This window comes from Martes martes (assembly GCF_963455335.1).
Source record: "Martes martes genome assembly, chromosome: 18".
Lineage (NCBI taxonomy): Eukaryota > Metazoa > Chordata > Mammalia > Carnivora > Mustelidae > Martes > Martes martes.
Genome location: NC_137906.1, coordinates 9,395,138 through 9,420,034, shown reverse-complemented (window position 1 = coordinate 9,420,034; position 24,897 = coordinate 9,395,138). Strand labels below are relative to the sequence as shown.

The following is a 24,897-nucleotide window of genomic DNA, read 5'->3' as shown; positions in this document are numbered from 1 at the left end:
GGAAAGCTTGGACTTGCTTACTTCCGGCGAGGGAGTGTTGCGAAGTGTCGGCTTCGGTTTTCTTTCCGTTTGTGGGAAAAAAATCTGTCTTTCCAAGCTTGGCTGCGGGAGCTTGGTCTCCGGGAGAGCTCCCGGGGATTGGTGCCTGGAGGGAAGGGGATGGGCTTTGTGTCCAGACGGGGGTCCTGACTCTAACCTTGACCGGCCCGGTTTCCGTGACTATGGGGTCAGGGGCGATTGCGAAGAATCCAGGTCCAAGCCTGTACTTATAACTGTGCTTCTCTTCCGGACCAGTGAAGTCTCCTCTTGGTCTGTCATGCTCTTGTGGCATGAAGGACAAGACCCCTTTTGACCGCTGTAATGTTTTTGACCTCTGTTTTGACTTAAGTTTGGCTTGTGGTAGAGACAAGCAGAGACTGCGTCTGAACTAGTTAGTAAGTCTTGTCCTATTATTTATATGAAATGTAATGTTCCTCTCCATTAAAATTGTATTCGGTTAGGCCTGATGTCAGGTTTTTATTGCTTTTCTTTACATTGTTTAAATGTTGGAAATGTTCTCTATTGGTAGTAATTTTATGGGCGGAGTGACGGCTGTCTTGTAGTCTGTATTTTAAAGTAAATTGCACGGTTGAGTTGTCATCTTTAGTACCGATGACCTCTTTGTCATCTCTCTGCTAATAATGATTTCCAATATATCAGTAGGTTGCACACTCATGGAAGTGCCCTTCAGAAGATCTTAAAGAGCGGAAAACAGATTTGATCTGTGTAACCCAGCTAACCTGGAGAGACATCCCTCTGAGTTGGAATGATAATGACAGAGTCTGGGGAAGTTATAGACTTAGACCCTCCAGCCGAGACTTCACAGGAGCAAGAAGACCTTCTAATAGTGAAGGTGGAAGAAGAAGACTGCACGTGGATGCAGGAGTACAATCCTCCAGTGTTTGAGACTTTTTACCAGCGCTTCAGGCACTTCCAGTATCATGAGGCCTCGGGTCCCCGGGAGGCCCTGAGCCAGCTCCGGGTGCTCTGCTGCGAGTGGCTGAGGCCCGAGCTGCACACCAAGGAGCAGATCCTGGAGCTGTTGGTGCTGGAGCAGTTCCTGACCATCCTCCCTGAAGAGTTTCAGACCTGGGTGAGAGAACATCACCCGGAAAGTGGAGAAGAGGCTGTGGCTGTGGTAGAAAATATACAGAGAGAACTGGACGAACGCAGACAACAGGTGAGCGAAAGGGGAGACATTGGTGCCATGAGGAAGGAGAGGAAGAGCGTTAGGTGCTGCTGAGCAGGGATGAGATCCTTGGCGCTCTGGTCCTTCATCCATATTCTTTTGTTCTCCTGGGATTAGCTACACTGTGGAGATTTCCTGCCACTCCAGCAAAGAGAAGCAGTATCCAGTGTGTTAACCTGGAGAAGACAGTCAGCGATTTTATTTCTTTTTAAAATTACTGTATCTATTTTTTGAATGACATGATACAAAATTCAAAGGTGCATAAGGTTGTTATGAAAAGTAAGTTTCCTCTCGTCCCTAAGTCCCCAGCTACCTAATCCTCTTCAGAGGTAGCCACTGTCGCCCGATACCTGTGTATCCTTATAGAGAGAGACTTTCTACTGTGTATATAGGAGCACCCATGTAGGTGATGTGTTTTAAGAAAACATAGGTGTTTTTAAATCACTGTGCACTTCTGCCTCTTGCTTTTTTCTTACATCTTGGTTTGTTCCAAGTTCGTGCGAACAATGCTGCCTGACTCTCTGAATTGTGTTATGTTTCGCTGTGTGGATGAATGTACCAGAATTTTAACTCCTGTTGAAGGCCATTTAAGTCATTCCTTTCGATTGTTTCTGAACTTTTACTATAACAAACTTTGCTGCAATGACTTTTACGTACGTCATTAATTATAGAATAAATGCTTAGAGGAAGTACGGTTGTTGGCTCAGAGGGCGTATGCATTTGTAATTTTTTTTCTTAAAGATTTTATTTATTCATTTGACAGAGACTCAGCGAGAGAGGGAACACAGGGGAGCAGGAGAGGGAGAAGCAGGCTTTCTGCTGAGCAGGGAGCCTGATGTGGGGCTCGATCCCAGGACCCTGGGATCATGACCTGAGCACAAGGCAGACACTTAACAACTGAGCCATCCAGGCGCCCCTGCATTTGTAATTTTGACAGCTGTTGACGGATTGCCCTTGGTAGAGCTTATACCAGTTTTTACTCCCTCCTGCAGGATCTGAGAGAAATTTTTGCTCACAGCCCGATGATGTGATGTTATCCAACTTTTTGTTATTGCTAATCTGAAAGATGCAATATTCCATTACTGTGCGATTTTAGTATGCATTTCTCATATTATGGGTGAGTTTGACCACAATATATTTTAAAGGGCTATGTGTGTACCCCCCCTTTTTTTTTTAAGTAGCCTCTACACCCAGTGTGGGGCTTGAACTCACAACCCTGAGATCAAGAGTCATATGCTCATTGACTGAGCCAGCCAGGCAGCCTATACGTGTACCCTTTTTTGTGCATTATCTGTTTACATTATTTATCTATTTGAAAAAAGTAAGCACTGTGTCTGTCATCTGAGTTGCAAGTTTATTTTTCCACTTTGTTGTTTGTCTTTGCTCATGGAGATTTTTGTTTTGCAGGGTTTTTAATTTTTAGGTAGTCCATATATAGCTTTTAATTTATGGTTTCTGGGTTTTGTGCCATACTTAGAAAGGTCTTCTCCACTGCAGTATTATAAGAAAATTTTCTAATAGTCTCTTCTCAGTTTTAAAATTTTTATTTATTTATTTTTTTGGTGCACAGTGTTTGATATGGTTATAACTTTCTTTCCCCAGATGTCTATCCAGTTGTCCCAGCAAACTTGTATAGTAATCCCTTTTTTCCTCTCTGATTAAAATGCTGTCTTTATTACATACCAAATTTCTGCATGTATTTGGGTGTATTTATGGTCTTTTTAATCTGTTTTATTGACCTTATGATCTGTTAATGTTTGAGTTTTTTAATTATTTGAGCTCTGTAAAGTGTTTTGGTATTGATCGGGCTACCCATCCCCCTTCCAAATTTTGTTCAATATTTTCTTTTTTTCCTGATGAACTTTAGAATTACTTACTTTAGTTTTCACCGCTCCAAAAATCCTGTTGGTTTTTTTGGCGTGGGATGGAGGGGGGGTTTGCAGTAAATCATTAATTTAGAGAGGATCAGTATCTTTATGTTGTTACATTTTCTTATCTATTTTTTTTTTTAACTTAACATATTTACTTGACAGAGAGAGAAACCACAAGTAGGCAGAGCTGCAGGCAGAGGGAGAGCGAGAAGCAAGCTCTCTGCTGAGCAGGGATCCCAATGCCGGGCTTCTGGGATCGTGACCTGAGCCAAAGGCAGATGCTTAACTGATTGAGCCACCCAGGCACCCTTATTCTTGTCTTACTCATTTATAATCTTACCCTCTACCTTCTTGTTGCTAGGGTCACACTTTCTTAAGCTTTAATTAATTAATTAATTAATTAATTATTTTTTTTAGCGAAGAAACAAAAATTGTGAGACCTTAGGTCGTGAGAGTTTGAAGCCAGGTGGAGAATTTCCCTCATTCTTTTTCTTTTCTTTCTTTCTTTTTTTAAAAATATTTATTTGAGAGAGAGAAAGAGCATGGGCAGAGGGAGGAGGAGGGATAACCCAGTTCCCTGTTGAGCGGGGAGCCTGACATAGGGCTTGATCTCAGGATGCAGGATACTGAGATCATGACATGAGCCGAAGTCAGACACTTAACTGACTGAGCCATCCAGGCCCCCCTCCCTCATTTTTGAGAGCCATTGCTCTTCATTGTGAGGTCCCAGTCTCATGATTCTTCATATCTGGGTGAGGGGTACTTCAACATTCCAGAACATCCTCAGGCTCTTCAGCTGGTATAATTCCTTCCGTGAGGCAAGTGGGCAGCAAGAGGGAATTGCTATGGACCCTCAGCCAGACCCCTGGTTATACCGAATGATTATCCTCCAGATGGGAATGTCTGAACCTTTCTATTGCCTCCGTCAGGACAGAAAGCAAAGGTTCATGGTGACCTTTTGTTATTCCTTTTTTAAGCCTAATTTGGTACATTAACAAACTTTTCCCTACTTTTTTTTATGTAATAAATATTCAAAAGTACAGTTAAAAACAAAACGGATTTTTTTTAAAAGATTTTATTTATTTCTTTGACAGACAGAGATCACAAGCAAGCAGAGAGGCAGGCAGAGAGAGAGGAGGAAGCAGGCCCCCTGCCGAGCAGAGAGCCCGATGTGGGGCTCGATCCCAGGACCCCAGGATCATGACCCGAGCTGAAGGCAGAGTCTTAACCCACTGAGCCACCCAGGCGCCCCCAAAACGGATTTTTGAAACAGGATTGACAGCCGCTGTGTACATTTACCTCATTGTGATATGAAGCCTGTCTTTGGCAGGGACACAGAGAAAATTAATTTCTTGGTGGTAGTAGGGATTTGAGGCCCGTAGAGGGGATTTTTTTTTTTTTAAGATTTTATTTATTTATTTGACAGAGAGAGAGAGATCACAAGTAGGCAGAGACCAGGCAGAGAGAGAAAGAGAGGGGGAAGCAAGCCTCCCGCCGAGCAGAGAGCCCGATGCAGGGCTCGATCCCAGGACCTGGGATCATGACCTGAGCTGAAGGCAGAGGCTTAACCCACTGAGCCACCCAGGCACCCCAAGAGGGGATTTTCTTTTTTTTTTTTTTTTAAAGATTTTATTTATTTATTTGACAGACAGAGATCACAAGTAGGCCGAGAGGCAGGCAGAGAGAGAGAGGGGGAAGCAGGCTCCCCGCTGAGGAGAGAGCCCAATGTGGGGCTCGATCCCAGGACCTTGAGATCATGACCTGAGCCGAAGGCAGAGGCTTTAACCCACTGAGCCACCCAGGTGCCCCCCAAGAGGGGATTTTCTTAAGGGCTCCCACAGCTCACTTTGTTTGCCTTTCTCTCTGCCTGCCATCTGTATCCCCGACATTGTTCCTCAGCTTTATCTCCAGGCAGTTCTTATCTCTGGCAGGCCTTTTCCCAGGCTTTATCCCTTGGTGTCTCTGTCCTAGTATCAGGGAACCTCAAGGGCTGCTTTGCTTTTTCGGTGCTGATGTGCCCTTTGACATACTTGGCATCATCTTAACTCTTACCCTGAGCGGGTCCACAAGGACACACAAACTTCTATGCCAAATGTTCTTTGCCACAACTGTTTTGGAGCGCCCGTTAGTGTAACTCCTGTACCACGTTCTGCAAGTGCTAAGAGGGTGAAAATTTAAAGTGCTTTGAAACATAAGGGAGGGGAAAAGGGGGATGGCAGTTCTCTCTCAATGCAGGATCTTAGTATCTGTTAGGATGCTGCTGAGCTAGTACCTTCCAGAAAAGATAGATTTTGGAGACCAGTTGTGGCAAAGTAATTGTGTGTCCGCTAGGGTTGACCAAGAGCCCAGAACAGAAACATGGAGTACTTAGCAGGTGGGACAGGAACTAGCTCTGGTCTTGGTGTTGGTCTGTCCTACTTGAACGGGGTCCACTAAGGAACCGAGAGTGGCTTTCTGAGTCTATACTGACCTTTGAAACTTCCCTTCTCACTTTTTTCCCCTTCACTAAACTTGACTCACCATGGCTTTCTTATGGTTCCTCAACTGTACCAGACACCTGTTTTCTGCCTGAGAGTCTTTGCTCATATCATTCTCTTGGCCCCAGACACTTCTGACTTTTCTCCTGGCGGGCTTCTTTTGCCCTTTAGGTGTTTACTTAAAGTGACACTTCCTCAGAAAAGCCTTTCTTGGCCACCCTCTCTACAGTAGGTCTCATCAGTTCTGTCTTAAGGCACTATTTTCTTCTCTTTCTAACCATTAACAATTTGTAATTATGTATTTATTTGTGTGTGAATAAGCTCAGTGGAAGTCATCTTCACCTAGAAAGAAACTGTGTTTATTAAGCCACTGTGTAGTCAGTTTGCCTGGCTCATTGTAGATACACATTACATATTTGGCAAAAGGGTGAATGGAAGAGTGGGGATTTACTGGATTCTCCCACAGCCCTCTCTGCAATGTGCTGATCGGTGTGGTTGTGCTTGTTAGATCGTGGTGTGTCCCGAAGGGCTTCCTCAGAAGATGGTGCCACCTGGAGTTGTGCAGGAGTCCCTCAGCCACCAGCTCCTGTCCGTGGACCCCCAGTCTGAACAAGAGCCACAGAAGCCTCATCTCCTGGAGGAAAATGGTGAGGACGTGAGATTTGGTGGAGCAGATATGGCTAGAAGTGGGTGGCCAGGCCACGTGGGTAAGCGGTAATTGTGGGAGAGAGACTTCGGGCTGGGCAGCCTGTCTGCAGTCAGCAGGTTCAGGAGCTTGGGAAGGGCCGGGGACCTGGCATCGAGTCCTGGGCATTCAGAGAGAGGTCACCTTGTAGGATGGCTAGCAGTGTACGTAGCCCCGTTCGAAAACTGCCATGATGATGACAGCTGTAAGTGCGGGGTCTGTCAGAAGACCTGCGGAAGTCCTTTACGAAAGTGTCGTACTTGTTTTACGACAGTTTTCCGGCTCCAACTCGTCGATTTTGTAGTCTTACTGCTTCTGTAAGAACAGCTCTCCAGTTCCCCGCTGCGTGCGTTTTTGGCTCCTCGGTCGTTCACCTTGAAATCTTATTTCAAGCAAGGCTTCACAGTGACCTTTAGAGCGACTATTCTCTCTCTCCTCCCTTGCCCCCCCCCATTTTATTAACTTGTATTAGACAACGTGAAGGAAGGAAAGTGAACTGATGAGTATCATATTTATGATGGCAAATGTCCACAGGTCTCTAACCCTAATCCGAAACTCTAGCTATCAGATATATTTTAGGAGTCAGAAATTTTCAGGTTTATTAAGGGAATATGGGAATATGATTTATATACCATACATACAGTATATACAGTACCAAAAGGATTTGAGGTGGGACTCTGTGGTGACACATTAATATTTCGGCAGTGTATGTATGCAGCTTTGCAGTAAGTAGATTAAATAAAAACTTGAAAGAGCTTCACAAAAGTTTTGGTCAGGTTTTGCTGTCAAATTAATTCAGAGCCCAACTTAACGAGAGGAAGGCCTTCTTTGGTATTTAGCGCTTGGGAATTTGAGAATTGTGGAGAAGGTATCACGAACCTGTATTCCAGGTTCGGCCCCAGGCTTTCTTGTGTTCTCCCCTGAGGGGTCAGGCCTTCCATTTCGCATGCCCCATGGCTCTGACCTTTTCCAGCTTTCCTTTCACTGTGGTAATAATAACAAAAGTTGGAGCAGCAGCAACTGTACTTATATAGTGTTTACTGCAGCAAGTGTCCCAAGTGCTTTACGTGTGGGAATCATTAAGCCCTCAGTGTACCAGAGAAAATAGTCTTCACTCTTTACCATCTGGGGCCAAGGGACCCTTTTATTTTATTTTATTTATACACACACACACACACACACACATATATATATTTTAAGATTTTATTTGTTTATTTGACAGAGATCACAAATAGGCAGAGAGGCAGGCAGAGAGGGAGGTGGGGGAAGCAGGATCCCCACCAAGCAGAGAGCCCAATGCGAGGCCTGATCCCAGGACACTGGGATCATGACCTGAGCCGAAGACAGAGGCTTTAACCCACTGAGCCACCCAGGCGCCCCTATATATATTATTATGTATGTTATTTTATGAATAGTTTATAGAAGAATCAAAGGATAATAAAAAATAATTCTCAATGAAATTTTCATAAGAACTAAACCTCTTTATATCAAGTACATTTTGGTAATAGAAACATAAAAAAATGAAAGAATACTGTCACCTAGTACTGTCCCTTTTCCCTTTAGAAAAATGAAAACTGTCCCTTTTGCAAAGTGAAATGGTCCAGAATCTTTTTTTTTTTTTTAAAGATTATATTTATTTGACAGAGATCACAGGTAGGCAGAGAGGCAGGCAGAGAGAGAGAGGAAGGGAAGCAGGCTCCCTGCTGAGCAGAGAGCCTGATGTGGGGCTCGATCCTAGGACCCTGGGATCATGACCTGAGCCGAAGGCAGAGGCTTTAACCCTCTGAGCCACCCAGGCGCCCCGAAATGGTCCAGAATCTTGTTGCAAAATCTTTCCTGATGAAGTCCTTCCTGTTGAATAATTCAGTGGATGAGAATGTCATATTTCCTTTTTGAAATTAGAAATAGAGTGTTTGTTGTTGATTCTTATGTTTGAGAAAATTTACCTCTGATATTATTTGTAGACTCCTTTGAAGATTTGCCCTTTGGGTTCAGTTTCATTGTTATTGTGTAGAATGCCCTGCTCTGTCTCTTCATGGTGTCTTACTCATCTAGTAAAAGTGAAGTGTCTTCAGCTGCAAATTGTCTTCTCTTTGCTGATGAGGTGGAAAATGAATTCTGAATTCACAGCTATACTCAATGAAAGCAAAAAGCAGGCGTCAGCAGTCTTATAGCTTCTTGAAGATGATGCAAAACTCTGGGCAGCGAATTTAATACTTGGAGACTAGTGAAGAATGATCTCTTATTTCACTCTTACATCATCATCCTCAGTATTTCTTTTGTTCTCCTGTTTTCTTACTATTTTAGTTTTTTTTTGCTATCGTTGGGAATAATTAATGAATAATGATTAGTAAACATGCAGTAATTCTTAGTATGATGAATTAGGAAAATGTTTTATGATACGGGAAAAATACGGTCACTCAGATCTCAAAATGTCCCCTCCACATGTAGAAGAGTCCAGTGGACCCATATAGAAATTATGAGACAGAATGAGTCATATTCTATTCTTTAATAATACTAAAATAAATTTTCTTTTTGTTCTTCAGAAGACCTCTAAAGGAATAAAAGTCATGTAATTCCAGCCTTTAAAATAGTTAACATTAAAAAAAAGAAATAGTTAACCCTGTTCAGAAAAGAAACCCCAAGTCCCAAATTGTGTCTAATATACTTAGTTGGCATACCAAGGGTTAATGCTCACACTAACCCGATGGAGTAGGTACTACTGTTATCCTCATGTTAGAAATTAAAAAGCTGAGGCCTGGTCAGGTTAGGTAATTCATTCAAGGTCACGGAGCTATTAGTGACAGAGCTGGGATTCTAACCCCAGCAGTCCAGCTCTACATTTATCCTTTTACCCGATTCCTAGCTGTGCTGCCTTTGCTTTTCCACCAGGCCCTTCCAAGTGCACTCCTGTCCTCTTCCTTCTGCTGCCAGAGTCTCATCACGCCAGGCTGCTCTCTCCTTCTGTGCTTAGGTGCTGCTTCTCTTTTCCGCCCTGTTAGCTAGACCCAGCCAGATTCTTTCTTCCAGCAAAATTATGAGGTTTGTTTTGTGTTTGTTTCGGTTTTTGATTTCCACACACTGGGGAAAGCTGCATTCCTTTTTTTTTTTTTTGAGTTTTTTCTTTTTTTTTTTTTAATTAAATTTTTTATTTATTTTCAGCGTAACAGTATTCATTGTTTTTTCACCACACCCAGTGCTCCATGCAATCCGTGCCCTCCCTAATACCCACCACCTGGTTCCCTCACCCTCCCACCCCCGCCCCTTCAAAACCCTCAGGTTGTTTTTCAGAGTCCATAGTCTCTCATGGTTCACCTCCCCTTCCAATTTCCCTCAACTCCCTTCTCCTCTCCATCTACCCTTGTCCTCTATATTATTTGTTATGCTCCACCAATAAGTGAAACCATATGATACTTAACTCTCTCTGTTTGACTTATTTCACTCAGCATAATCTCTTCCAGTCCTGTCCATGTTGCTACAAAAGTTGGGTATTCATCCTTTCTGATGGAGGCATGCCTTTGATAGCTCTGACAGCAGGTTTTCTGTCTCTGGGACTAATTCCAGCACGAGAGGGGCAAAGCCGTTTGCTGAAAAGCTAAAGAAACAAAAGGTTTTATAGGAACTTCATAAAATAAGTGGAATTGTCTGGCGTATGATTATTTTAATTATTGTAGTTGTAATTGGAAGGTAGTCTATACTCAAAATCAAAACGACTGTTTAAGTACAAACTATATTCATCCCTTTTCTTTTTTTTAAGATTTTTTTTTTTAAGATTTCTTTTTTTTAAGATTTATTTATTTGACAGAGATCACAAGTAGGCAGAGAGGCAGGCAGAGAGAGAGAGGGAAGCAGGCTCCCTGCCAAGCAGAGAGCCTGATTCGGGGCTCAATCCCAGGACCCTGAGATCACGACCCGAGCTGAAGGCAGAGGCCCAACACACTGAGCCACCCAGGCGTCCCTATTCATCCCTTTCTTGGAGTCTTGTTTTGACTCTGTAGCCACACTTCTGGATTGCTGATTACTTCCTAGTCCTTAGAGAGAAGCAAGCTGCATAAGGACATTCATCTTTAGGACCAGGGAAACCATAGCAACGTCTAAACTGTCAGATTAAAGATTAATACCAGGTGGATTCGTCCCAATCAGGGCATACATAGATCATGAGATCGTATGCACCCCCAATCTCAGACAAAGAACAAGCAGCGGTGACAGCAGGGGTCAGAAGGTCACCAACAGACCCTCCAGACATTGCACACGCAATTCACTCTGCTCAGAAAGCACCCTCATCCCCCCAACCCCACCCCACCCCTGCTTACCAGTCATATCCTGTAGAAAGGCCTTCCTGGTGCTCCCACCTCCCGCTGCTCTGGAGGTGCTCCTGCTTCCAGGCTCCTGCGGGAACTTGAGTGAATTTCAAGTGTATTACCCTTACCCTGTGCTGGAAGTCAGTGAGGCTCACATGACTGCTCTCCCCACTAGACAGTAAAGTTTTTGGAAAGCAGGAATTGTTTTATCTTCCTGTTCTTATAACACACAGTGTAGACTTAGTGCTTTACTAAATGGCTGACTCTCCATCAACCATGGTAGCTTTTGGACGGAAGAGAACATGGACTAAGACTTTGCTTGTCAAAATGTGGCTCAAGGAGCAGCACCAGAATCACATGGCTCCGTTAGAGGCTCAGGATATGGGGGCCGCAGCAGAACGGCTGAGCCGTATCTGTCCTGTACCAAGACCTCCACATGATTTGTGTGCACATTAAAGTTTGGGAAATCCTGGGCTCTCCGTAGCACTTCAGCCTCGTGGAAGCTGTGGGACTGGTTGTTCTTCGAGATGATCAGATTTGACCTTGGCGGAGCAGATTGCATCCTTTACAAGTGAACGGCACAGTCTTGAGGTCCCCGGCAGGGATTAGCCCGACTACGGCGGGGAGTCTAGTTTTTGTGGGGGGAAAAGTGAGTGTAGTTGGTGGGGGAGGAGCCACAACGTGGAGGGCCTTGAGAGCCACGCAGAAAAATTCGGCCTTCCGTGGCGAGGCGCCATCGTGGATTCTCGAGCGAAAGTAGACCGTGATGGCAGTCGGAACTGGACAAAGATATTCTCACTGACACCTCTTTTTCTCCCCCCTCAGCCCTACCTGCTCTCCAAGTTCCTTCCCTTCCCCTGAAGGACAGCCAGGAGCTGACTGCCTCACTTCTCTCGGCTGGGTCCCAGGTGAGCCGGTGTCCCATGCCCGCAGTGAGGACCCACATCTGTTCTTGGACAAGTAGCCACCCTAATCCTGAATCTCCATCAGGAGTTCTGTCTCTCACTGCAGACCGGGCCCAGCTGCGTTTCCTACTTGAATGCTGCTTTCCCTTCTACCCAGCGCTCCCCTCTCCTCTTTGAAGCACAGACCCTCCCTCTGTTTTTTCCCTTCATGCTCGCACTTCTTCCCCTCACTCCAAATTTGAACATAGGGAATGGGAATTTAGTGGTGATCTCGTGTTTCAGAAGTTGGTGAAAATTGAAGATGTGGCTGATGTGGCTGTATCCTTCATCCTGGAGGAATGGGGACATTTGGACCAGTCCCAGAAGTCCCTCTATAGGGATGACAGGAAGGAGAAATTTGGGAGTATTACTTCCATGGGTAAGAATGATTTCATCTGCATGGATTAGGACATCTTAACTTTGTTATAAAGAGTATTTCTGGCACATCATATAAAAGCATGTATGTGACTTAATTACTGTGACTTTGCTTATTTTTTTATTTTTTTCTGTGAAAGAGTAAATTGACATTCCCTTTTTTTTTTTTCTTATTCAGCTTATTCTGATTATTTCCATCATCATCATCAGGGTATGAGTAAAGTCTGATAATACTTGGGGGATAGTATTTGCAGTCCAGCAAATGTTCTCATTTTAGTGCTTTGGGATAAAAGAGCTCAGAGCTGGCAGGCTTGGGTTTTAATAGATTCGTAGTAGTTAATTATATTCTGTTCCTTGACAAATTGAATAATTCTTAACTGAATAATTCTCATCTGTGAAGGCATCTCAGACTTTGCCGAATAACTGCTTCTTATTAGAGTACATTTGACCTTTGAGCAACATGGGGCCAAGCGTGCCGACCCCCCACACAGTTGAAATTCTAACTTTTTTTTTTTTTTAAGATTTTTATTTATTTATTTGACAGACAGAGATCACAAGTAGGCAGAGAGGCAGGCAGAGAGAGAGGAAGGGAAGCAGGCTCCCCGCTGAGCAGAGAGGCCAATGCGGGGACCCTGAGATCATGACCTGAGCCGAAGGCAGAGGCTTTAACCCACTGAGCCATCCAGGCGCCCCCTGAGTATAACTTTTGACTCTGCAAAACTTAACTAGTCATATCCAACTTTTGTAGCAACAAGGACAGGACTGGAAGAGATTATGCTGAGTGAAATAAGTCAAACAGAGAGAGTCAAGTATCATATGGTTTCACTTATTTGTGGAGCATAACAAATAATATAGAGGACAAGGGGAGATGGAGAGGAGAAGGGAGTTGAGGGAAATTGGAAGGGGAGGTGAACCATGAGAGACTACAGACTCTGAAAAACAACCTGAGGGTTTTGAAGGGGCGGGGGGTGGGAGGTTGGGGGAACCAGGTGGTGGGTATTAGGGAGGGCACGAATTGCATGGAGCACTGGGTGTGGTGAAAAAACAATGAATACTGTTACGCTGAAAAAAAAAAAGATATTATAAAGATATTAGAGTGAAAAAAGCAAAAAAAAACTTAACTAGTCATAGCCTACTGTTGAGCTGAAGCCTTCTGATAACATAAAGCCAAAATGAAGACATACAAATGGCTACCAGACACATGAAAAAATGTTCATCATCACTAGCCATCAGGGAGATTCAAATTAAAACCACATTGAGATACCACCTTACACCAGTTAGAATGGCCAAAATCAGCAAGACAGGAAACAACGTGTGTTGGAGAGGATGTGGAGAAAGGGGAACCCTCTTCCACTGTTGGTGGGAATGCAAACTGGTGCAGCCACCTTGGAGAACAGTGTGGAGATTCCTCAGGAAATTAAAAATAGAGCTTCCCTATGACCCTGCAATTGCACTACTGGGTATTTACCCCAAAGATACAGATGTAGTGAAAAGAAGGGCCATCTGTACCCCAATGTTTATAGCAGCAATGGCCACGGTCGCCAAACTGTGGAAAGAACCAAGATGCCCTTCAATGGATGAATGGATAAGGAAGATGTGGTCCATATACACTATGGAGTATTATGCCTCCATCAGAAAGGATGAATACCCAACTTTTGTAGCAACGTGGACAGGACTGGAAGAGATTATGCTGAGTGAAATAAGTCAAGCAGAGAGAGTCAAGTATCATATGGTTTCACTTATTTGTGGAGCATAACAAATAATATAGAGGACAAGGGCAGATGGAGAGGAGAAGGGAATTGAGGGAAATTGGAAGGGGAGGTGAACCATGAGAGACTACGGACTCTGAAAAACAACCTGAGGGTTTTGAAGGGGCGGGGGGTGGGAGGTTGGGGGAACCAGGTGGTGGGTATTAGGGAGGGCATGGATTGCATGGAGCACTGGGTGTGGTGAAAAAACAATGAATACTGTTATGCTGAAAATAAAAAAAAATTTATAAAAATTTATAAAAAATAAAAAATTAAAAGTAAATAAAATATTTTAAAAAATCATAAAGCCGAGTAACACATAGTTTATATATGTGTCATATACTGTGATCTTAGATGAAAGTAAGCTAGAGAAAAGGAAGTGTTATTAAAATCGTAAGGAAGAGGAAATGCATTTATGGGACTGTATGTATCAAAGGAAATTCACGTGTCAGTGGACCTGTGCAGTTTAAACTCGTGTTGTTCAAGGGGCGACTGTTTTAATGGAGGATCTCTCCTTTCCCCAGTGCATGGGTGGCTAGTTGTTCATTCCATCACCATTCTCGGATCACAGGTGCCTATTTCATGACATTCGCCTTGCCACCTCCATTTTACACGTCCCCATCCCTTCTTGAATTTTGTGCCCCAAATGAGATTTTGAGCTAGTTTCTAAGATTTTATTTATTTATTTGACAGACAGATCACAAGTAGGCAGAGAGGCAGGCAGAGAGAGAAGGGAGGAAGCAGACTCCCCGCTGAGCAGAGAGCCCCATGCGGGGCTTGATCCCAGGACGCTGGGATCATGACCTGAGCCGAAGGCAGCGGCTTTAACCCACTGAGCCACCCAGGTGCCCCAGATTTTGAGCTAGTTTCTAAATTATGATCCTGCAAACTGTTACTCAGTTATGTGCCTGGAGCATTTATAAAAAATCTCTCACTGTATAAATGCTGATCTCAGCACCAAGATTTTGGAGCTTATAGCTTTTATCTTCTTTTGAATGTATTCTCTTAGAAGAGCCACTACATACTAAGCACTCTGGTAGACTTTGGGTGAAATACACATATAATGTCAAATCTCTGTCTTTTTTAAAAAAGCTTATTTATTTAATTAGTCTCTATACCCAGCGTGGGGCTCCAGCCCACCACTCCAAGATCAAGAGTCTCGTGCTTCTCTGAGCCAGCCAGCCACATATAATGCCAAATTTCTTTTAAGCATTTATACCAGCTTACATTGTTCTAAGAGCTTTAGTTCACTTACAGGCTTTTATTTAAAAAAATAAAATTGAGGGCGCCTGGGTGGCTCAGTGGGTTAAAGCCTCTGCCTTCGGCTCGGGTCATGATCTCAGGGTCCTGGGATCGAGTCCCGCATTGGGCTCTCTGCTTGGCAGGGAGCCTGCTTCCTCCTCTCTCTCTCTCTCTGTCTGCCTCTCTGCCTGCTTGTGGTCTCTCTCTGTCAAATAAATAAATAAAATCTTAAAAAAATAAAATAAAATAAAATAAAATTGACTCCTACTCTCTGAAATTCTCCATTTCTTTTACTACTAGTGATACATATTTGTATTTCCTTTTCTTTGATTTGCTTGTACGTGCCCTCTGCGGCTTTATCTTGTAGGGATTCATCTCAAGGGATTACTTATGCAGCACAAATGTTATATGCAATGCAAATATTTTTTCATTCTCTTTTTATTTTTTATTTTTATTTTTTTAAAAGATTTCATTTATTTATTTGATAGAGAGAGACACAGCAAGAGAGGGAACACAAGCAGGGGGAGTGGGAGAGGGAGAAGCAGGCTTTCTACTGAGCAGTGAGCCTGATGCGAGGCTCGATCCCAAGATCCTGGGATCATGACCTGAGCCGAAGGCAGACGCTTAATGACTGAGCCACCTAGGCGCCCCTTCATTCTCTCTCTCTTTTTTTTTTCCCCCTTCATTCTCTTTTTAAATGAATTTCAAATACCTCAGATTTCACATTTAAGTCTGGTAGTATCGTTTTCTTTTTTTCAGTTACTTTGCAGGCATTTAATGGGTTTCAGGCTTTCAGTATTTGGCACAGTTCTTCTTTACATTGTTTTCCAAGCAGTTTTAACTTTGTCCTTTCTGATTTTTTTTTTTTTAATCCATCGGTTCATTACAAGCTCTTTACAACTCTAGTGTACTCCTACATTAAGAACACATTAGATTATTTCTGCCCCTTATCTTCTCTGGGAAGGCCACATTAGATTATATTCATGCTTGTGTATTCTTAACAGCATTGAGAAGGTCAAGATTTGGGGTGCCTGGGTGGCTCATTTGGTTAAGGGTCTGCCTTTGGCTTAGGTCATGATCCAGAGATCCTGGGATCGAGCCCTGTGTCAGGTTCCCTGCTCAGTGGAGAGCCTGCTTTTTCCTCTCCTTCTGTGCCTCCCCCTGCTCATGCTCTCTCTCTTGCTTCTGTCTTAAATAAATAAAATCTTAAAAAAAAAAAAATCTTAAAAAAAAAAAAAAAAGAGGAGGCCAGGGCTTTAAAAGTATCCGTCAGATTCAGAAAGAGATTTTTAAAAAAATAGATGTATCCTGGAGACAGCCATTTCAGTGGGGTGTCCAGGATGTTGGGGAACAAGAGACAGTTTCTATTAAGATAGCAAAGGAGAGGAATTTGAGAAGGCTATCACACATAAACTTTCGAGACCATTGTGAAGTTAATGAGAAAGAGGGCTTATCACTGTAAGAGTACATGGCTTAGGTGGATAGCTTGGTTTTGTATGTTCTCTTTTTTCTTTCTTTCTTTTTTATTGGGGGGAGGGCAAAGGGAGAAGGGAGAGAGAGTGTCTCCAGCAGACCCCTCACCGAGCCACGGAGCTTGATTTCATGACCCTGAGATCGTGACCTGAGCCAACTTTAAAGAGTCAGCCGGTTAACTGACCAAGCCACCCAGGTGCCTCTGTATGTTCTCTTTTTCAGTGGGAGAGTTCTAAGCAGACTTAAATGCTACTGGAAAAGAACTAGTGAAGAGTGTGTTTGAAATGTTGGGGCAAGGAAGAGGAGATCATTGATGAGGGTGGTCCCTCAAAAACGGCATGGCATTGGGAGGTCCAGGGTCCAGGAGCGAGGCTTGGCCTTTGGCCACAGAGACAGCTCTACCCCCATGAGATGATGGGAGGATGACAGAGGAAGGCTGCCGGCAAGTTTTTGGTTGTGTCTATAGGAGGTTCAAGGAGCTTTGCCTTTCTTTAAAATAGGAGACAGTCACATGTTGAGAACGAGCAGGTGATGAAGTAGGTGGCAGAGTAGAGGTTTGAATACATTGGAGAACTTTGGTTTGAAAAAGGCCATAGGAGCACCTGGGTGGCTCAGTGGGTTAAAGCCTCTGCTTTCGGCTCAGGTCTGGGATCGAGCCCTGCATCGGGCTCTCTGCTCCGCGGGGAGCCTGCTTCTCCCTCTCTCTCTCTCTCTCTGCCTCTCTGCTTACTTGTGATCTCTGTCAAATAAATAAATAAAATCTTAAAAAAAAAAAAGGCCGTACATACACATAGTAAAACATATTCAAATAGTATAAATCGGTCTAAAGTAAAAAACTGAGTCACCGATCCCAGTCCTCAGTGTTCTGTTGACTATTACCAGTTTCTGGATTGTATCTCGGGGCATATTCTGTATACACACGTTTTTGCAAAAATGATAACGTACCATACAGTACTGGAATTTTAAAGTAACAGTGATATATCTTGGAAGCCACGGTGAAGATATTTTGACATCGCTGATGAGAAAAATGAGTGGGGAAGGAGCCAACCGTTGGAACGTAGAATGCCGGACAGGGCAGCAGTGAGGTTGAAGGGCCTGAATATTCAGAGCACCAGGTTTGCCTCATTTGTTTTTATCTCCTCTGCCCCCACCATCGTGTTACTAACTAGCTGGGCAGAGCACTGAGCAAGAAGCGTAGTCCTCTGTCAGATTTACAGATAAACCAAGAACATCAATAGAAAGTTTGTCGTGTACATGGTAAAGAGGTGGGGAAAGAAGAAAAAAGTAAATCTGGACCCATTGGCGTGACAACGTGTATAATCACTTTCTCTGGAAAAGTGCGGTTGTTAATAGAATGAGAGAGGTGCATTGGGCTAATCTGATTTTTTTTTTTTTCTTTGAATTCACCCTTGGAAAAAGAAAACCATGTGCTTTTTTGACTGGTTGAATGGGAGAGAATTCTGGTGAGAATAGAATGTATGGGCATAAGCAGATGTGAATAAAAGAGAAAAAGAAAGTCTGTGATGACAGGGAGATTACCTGCCTACTTAAATGGGGGAGGAAAAAAACCCATTCTTTTTGCTTATATGTTTGTTTCTATTATTAAGATGTCTTTTAGGAAGAGAAGTAAAAAGAGTTTTAAAAAATTAAAATTCAAGTTTTCTTGATGGTGTAAGAATTGCAACTTCTCACTATGGAAAAAAGGTTAGTAATAGTATCTACCTCAAAAGGTCATTGTTAGGATTCAATGCCATAAAATTATAAAATATTTATAGGTCTGGTCCATAGGAGCACTCAGCAAATGGTATCTCTCATTACCATTATTCTGTAATATTTGAAAACAACTTTTCTGTTTACAAAAAGAAAAATCTTATTAGAAAGTTCTCAATAGGCCCTTGTCTCTCTGCCTCTCGCTAGCATATAAAAAATAATAGTCCCTATTTTTTTAAAAGATTTTATTTATTTATTTGACAGATCACAAGTAGGCAGAGAGACAGGCAGAGAGAAAGGAGGAAGCAGGCTCCCTGCTGAGCAAAGAGCCCGATGCGGGGCTCGATCCCAGGACCCTGGGATCGTGACCTAAGCCAAAGACAGAGGCTTAAACCCACTGAGCCACCCAGGTGCCACCAATAGTCCCTATTTTTTAATTACTGAAGATTGATCTCTGCAGAGCATAATAAATGTCCATGCTTCAAGTGAAATGTAGGTTGCCGATCAGGTTGTGTATGGAGATGATTGCCATCTCTCCAGCATCTGTGGTCATCAATGACTATTAGGTGTTAAGCTAGCTCTTAACAGTACCAGATTCTTCTCTGGGTATAGGAAGAATGCCTTTTTTCCTTTAGACTGATTCATACCAAACTGAGATTCTTTGGGGATGAAAAAAGCCGGAAAGATCATCTTTCTTCTCCATGCTGTAAATGAACAGGAAGGAGGAGGTGAAGATTGGGTTAGCTGCACAACCCAATACCACATTTTATGAAGAAGGTTTACTGTTGCACAGGTGGGCACAGATAGGTCCTGTTAAATACGCCACCAGGAGGGCGTCACCTTCATTAAGTAGAAGGACTGCTCTCCCAGTTTCATCCGTTTGATGCATTCTTGCCAGCGCTTCTGTCCCCAGCCTGTTTCCACCAGAGGATTCTTTGTCCCCTCCCTGGAGCATAGAGCCGCCTTCGCCAAGTCCTGTGGTGCTAGCACATGTCAGCTTCATAATTACCCATGTCCTTCACTCATTTTGTTTCTTCCCGTATGGGGAATAGCTAATCCGTTTTCCTTCTGTTACTTCAGATTATGAATCTGGGCATGACAATGTGGAACTCGCCGTCAAGCAGGTTTCTGATGACGCTGAACCCCACTGGATGACATCAGGAAGCCCTGCAAGAAATGTTCCCCAGAGTCAAGGGTTTGGAGAAGTTAGTGACCTTCACAGCATGGTAGAGAGGTGGCAGGTAAACCCCGCAGCAGGGAAATCAAGGCCGAACCCTTCCCAGAAAAAGGATCTCAGTGCCATCTCGGACGTTCACCGCAAGCAAAACCCAAGTGGCGAGAGAGGTCACAAATGTAACGATTGTGGTAAATTTTTCCTTCAAGCCTCAAACTTCATTCAGCATCGGCGAATCCACACTGGAGAAAAACCGTTCAAGTGTAGTGAGTGTGGGAAAAGCTACAATCAGCGAGTGCATCTGACTCAGCACCAGCGAGTCCACACTGGCGAGAAGCCATACAAGTGTCAGGTGTGCGGAAAAGCCTTCCGTGTGAGCTCACACCTCGTCCAGCATCACAGCGTGCACAGCGGAGAGAGACCGTACGGCTGTACCGAGTGCGGGAAAAACTTTGGTCGGCACTCCCATCTGATCGAGCACCTGAAACGCCACTTCAGAGAGAAATCCCAAAGATGTACGTATCGGGGGTTTGTGTTTGGAGGACAGGTGGAGGCGAAAATGGTTTTATGAGCTTAGAGCAACAGGACAGACAGGTTGTGCTACTGGGAGCAGTAGCTAAGGGGCAGAGATCACAGTCTGTTTTACTGTTTGATACTTTAATGAGTCCAGTGAGTGGGCAAAGCTATGCCCTCTGCCCTCCCCAGTTTCCTTCTTCCCAGAGGTACCTGCTTTCAGCTTTCTTTTTTTTTTTTTTTTTTTAAGATTTTATTTATTTATTTGACAGAGAGAGATCACAAGTAGGCAGAGAGGCAGGCAGAGAGAGGGGAAGGGAAGCAGGCTCCCCGCCGAGCAGAGAGCCTGATGTGGGGCTCAATCCCAGGACCCTGGGATCATTACCCAAGCCGAAGGCAGAGGCTTTAACTCACTGAGCCACCCAGGTGCCCCTGCTCTTAGCTTTCTTACCTGTTTCTTCTGGTAATTCCCTATTTTTTTTTTTTAAGATTTTATTTATTTATTTGAGAGGGAGATAGAGCAGGAGTAGGGGTTGGGGAGAGAGAGAGAGGCATGTTCCCCGCCAAGCAGGGAGGGGAGCCCAATGTGGGGCTTGATCCCCAGACCCCAGGATTATGACCTGGGCTGAAGGCAGACGCTTAACTGACTGAGCCACCCAGGCGCCCCTGGTCATTCCTTCTCTGTCAATCATACGGCTATTGCCCGACTTCCCGATTTTAAACATTATCTCTTGCCTTTCTGTTGCAGTAAATGAGGATTTTTGGCTCTCTCATATGCTTCCTTTTCTCTTTCCCCTTTTCTCATTTTGCTAACTCACATTTTATTTTAAAATGATAAAATAATACTAGACCAGGAAGTTGGAGGAAAGAAAGCAGGATCCACAGTCCCACCATCCTGACTAATAGAACTGTTATTATTTAGTGTATTCCTTCTGTCTTTTTTTTCATAAGCTTATTTTTATGTAGGTGTACTCAGAGGGTACAGCTGAGTATTAGACACACTTTGTCCAGTATGGCTCGGCCCTCCTGTTATTTCTGACAACCTGCCATTGTGTGGAGATGCCAACACTTAACTGTTCCTCAGTTGAACTTCGAATTATTTTTTTCTTTTGTCCTGATAACTTTTTTTTTTGTCCTGATAACTTTTAAAAAAATATATTTAGGATTATTTCCTTATAGATGCCCAGAAGGGGATTAGTGAATGAAAGGTCAAAAACATTTTTACGGGTCTTTTTTTTTTTTTTTTTTTAAAGATTTTATTTATTGGGGCACCTGGGTGGCTCAGTGGGTTTTTAAAGCCTCTGCCTTTGGCTCAGGTCATGATCTCAGGGTCCTGGGATCGAGCCCCGGATCGGGCTCTCTGCTTGGCAGGGACCCTGCTTCCTCATCTCTCTCTGCCTGCTTCTCTGCCTACTTGTGATCCCTGTCAAATAAATAAATAAAATCTTTAAAAAAAAAAAGAGAGAGAGCAGAGATTGATTAACACCCCCCCCCCCACCGCCCTCTTAACAGTAGTTTTTACTGGCTCATTTCTCTTTTGTCATGGATCCTGATCAGGTTCCCTTCCAACTCTGTAACTCGGTATCTCCCTGCATAGTCCTTTGCTTCCCATCTTTCCGTTCTTTTCTGCTCTCATCCCATCCAGCTGTGTTTTTGTTCTGTCTCATTCTGTCTGCGCAACTCATGTTTGCATTTCAGAATAGCAGTCTCTCCTTCCTGTATGACAGAAGTGTGCTACTCCTCCTCTTCGGGCACTCTCCCCACCTGACCAGTGAGCCTCTTCATCTCATTCTTTTCACTAGACAAATACCCAAGTTTCTTTTCACTCCTGCTGGCATCAGTTGCGAACAGGCAACCCCTCCCTTGGTTACTGCCATCGCATCATGGTTTCACCTGATTATCCTCTTTCTCCCGACAGTTTATCTTTGTTCGGTAAAAGAACTAGTGACAGGGGAGCCTGGGTGGCTCAGTCAGTTAAGCATCTGCCTTTGGCTCAGGTCATGATCTTAGGGTCCTGGGATTGAGCCCCATGTCGGGCTCTCTGCTCAGCTGAGGGTCTGCTCCTCCCTCTGCCTGACCCTCCCCCTGCTCGTGCTCACTCTCTCTCTCTCTCTCAAATAAAATCTTAAAAAAAAACAACTGGTGACATTTGCATTTCCTCTTTATTCTTTCAGGCAATGACAAAAGAAGTAAAAATATAAAATTGAATGTTAAGAAGAAAATTTCAGAATTTTCAGAAGCAGATGTGGAACTATCAGGAAGAATCCAAAGAAATGTTTCTGAAGGTCAAGATTTTGGAGAAGGCCATGAACACCCAGGCCAGTTGGATAGAAAGCAGGGAATTCCCAGGAAGGAGATACTAGGACAGCCCTCTTCAAAGAGGATAAATTTCAGTGAAGTCACATATGTGCACAAAACATCAGCTGCAGGAGAGAGACCACACAAGTGTAATGAATGCGGAAAAAGCTTTATTCAGAGTGCACATCTGATTCAACATCAACGAATACACACGGGGGAGAAGCCCTTTAGGTGTGATGAATGTGGGAAGTGCTACAATCAGCGTGTGCATCTCACTCAGCATCAGCGAGTCCACACTGGCGAGAAGCCCTACACCTGTCACTTGTGTGGGAAAGCGTTTAGGGTGAGGTCCCATCTCGTTCAGCATCAGAGCGTGCACAGTGGGGAGAGACCCTTTAAGTGTAACGAGTGCGGGAAAGGCTTTGGCAGGCGGTCCCACCTTGCGGGGCATCTGAGACTCCACTCGAGAGAGAAATCCCATCAGTGTCATGAGTGTGGAGAAATCTTTTTTCAGTACGTCAGCCTCATTGAACATCAGGTGCTCCACATGGGTCAGAGAAATGAAAAAAATGGCATTTGTGAGGAAGCATATAGCTGGAACCTGACAGTGATTGAAGATAAGAAGATTGAGTTACAAGAGCAGCCTTATAAGTGTGATATCTGTGGCAAAGCCTTTAGTTATAGTTCAGACCTTATTCAGCATTACAGAACTCACAGTGCAGAGAAGACCCATAAATGTGACATATGTAGAGAAAGCGCTGGCCAGTGTTCCCACGTAAAACAACATCAAAAAACGTACTCCAACATGAAATCCCATCAATGCAATGAGTGTGGCAGAGGCTTCACTCTGAAATCGCATCTTAATCAGCATCAGAGAATCCATACTGGTGAGAAACCCTTTCAGTGTAAAGAATGTGGAATGAGTTTCAGTTGGAGTTGTAGCCTCTTCAAACATCTGAGAAGTCATGAGAGGACAGATCCCGTAAATACTTGAAGTGTATAGATGTTTCCGTTGTAGAACAGCTCTTACTCAATTTTAGAGAAGCCTTCCTAAGAGAAACCCTACTCCTATGATGAATGTAATAACAACTTCCAGCATTCTCTCCAGTGTAACCATCAAACCTGCAGATAGGTTGAAATCCTTCAGCTAGAACTTAGGGACACTGGGGAACCCACAGTGAATAGATACCTGTTTGCTTTCCTCATTGAGAAATGCTTTTATTAGCATCTTCATGCTTAAGAATCTAGACGAGAGAACCCATGGATACAGTGGATGAAGGAGAGCCTTCAGGTGGCACTCATTCATTGGTTGAATCTCAGAAAGCTCACACTGAGAAAAGCCTCATGAATGCAGTAGAAATAAGCTTTATTTTTAGTTTCTGCCTTGTTTGACAACTTATTCAGGGAAGAGCACAGTGGAAGGAAGACAGAGCTCTTCAGCATGATTTCTGTTTTGGTACCTCAGCAATGAACCTTTTCTAGAAACGAGGATCGCAGCCACTAGAATGCTCCAGCTATTGTGCCCATCTTGAGTATTAAAGGCTTTGAAAAGAAATCGACTTAAGGTATTTATATTCTGGCAAAATTGGGGTTCAGAGGCTGGATGGTATGTGTTCCCATTGCATTATTTGGCTCTGACTTCTCCATGAAACATTTCCTACCTTGTTTTTGTTTTGATTCTACTAGCATCAAAGGTAGCTGGTAGCAAGAGGAGTTAAGTGTGTCAATTTAGGAGAGAAACTGTTGGTCAGTCACATCTCAAGGAGAAGAGAGAGGGACCTTGGGAAGAGAGAAAAGGAAATAGGCCAAACTGTGGGCTGGTTTTCAGTCTGTCACCCACAAGATGGAGGGCAGCTGTGTCCATGGAAGGACTTGGACCAATTTAAGAATCTTGGTCCGGGAGGATGTGTCGCAATTCCCAGTTGCTCTGGACATAGACCTCCTCCCTAGGATAATGGTGTGTGGAATAAGTGTCAGTTTGGATTTCAGTTGGATTTGAAAGTAAACCATAATCGGGAGCAGAAAGGTACATGTTCTGGTTAGCCCTGCTTTGTGGGAAGGTGGTGGGGGAAAGATGACATGGAGAAGAGGGTTAATTTGAGCCTCTTTTCTAGAGACAGGGAGAGAGTGCTTCTGGGAACTGCTTCTGCTGACTGCTGGGCTTACAATAAACAATAAATACTTGTTGACTGTATGTTTTGTACACTGGTGCCCTGCCCAGATCCCCGTTACCAAGCTGGCACGCCCATCCCCCGGCCACTGAATTTTGGCTGCTGAGTACTCACAGCTCTCCCCCTTCTCTAGAGACTCTGCAAAGTTGTCCTCAGATGATGGGAGATTCCTCGTGGAGTTAGCTGTTCTCCATACCCGCCAGCCAGTGGCAGATACGGGGGATATGAAAGGCTGATTCACTAGGTCTGTCTCAGTGGGGAACGAGGAGAACTGTGGTGCAGAACCCTCCTTTGTGGATCAGGCCAGACTGTATCTGAGACTGCATCCATGCTTGGTTCTTGCCTCTCTCTATCCTGTTTCATTCCTTCCCATAAAGACTTTTCTGGAAGGGATGCCTGGCTGGCTCAGATAGGGGAGCCTGTGACTCCTGATCTTGGGGTCATGAATTCAAGCCTCACTTTGGGCATAGGGCTTGCTTAAAAAAAATACAAAACTTTTCCTGAAGAGCACTTCCCCAACAAGTCACATGGCTCTGAATCCCTTTCTCAGGCTCTGCTTTAGGGAATCTGATCTAAGACATTTGGTGCCATGAGTGGTCCCAGGAAGCTGACTGTAAGAATGGATTGTGGAGTTGACCACTCAGCCAGGAGGCAGGGAGGACCCCCATCACTGCTGGTGGGTGGAGT

At 43.9% G+C, this 24,897-nt stretch overlaps 1 protein-coding gene across 2 annotated transcripts; it reads left to right on the top strand.

Moving 5' to 3' along the window:
- Positions 1-24,232, top strand: ZKSCAN5 (zinc finger with KRAB and SCAN domains 5). Of its 2 annotated transcripts, XM_080829929.1 has the most exons (7): positions 16-434; positions 700-1,219; positions 6,085-6,223; positions 11,388-11,470; positions 11,750-11,885; positions 19,135-19,743; positions 21,916-24,232. In XM_080829929.1, exons 2-7 carry the CDS (start codon positions 806-808, stop codon positions 23,031-23,033), a joined length of 2,499 nt encoding a protein of 832 aa, XP_080686055.1. In that variant the 5' UTR covers positions 16-434; positions 700-805; the 3' UTR covers positions 23,034-24,232. The 2 variants fall into 2 exon arrangements, with proteins under 2 accessions (XP_080686056.1, XP_080686055.1); XM_080829930.1 differs by lacking the exons at positions 11,388-11,470; positions 11,750-11,885 and having other exon boundaries at positions 1-434; positions 21,916-24,226.
- The last annotated feature ends 665 nt before the right edge of the window (positions 24,233-24,897 follow it).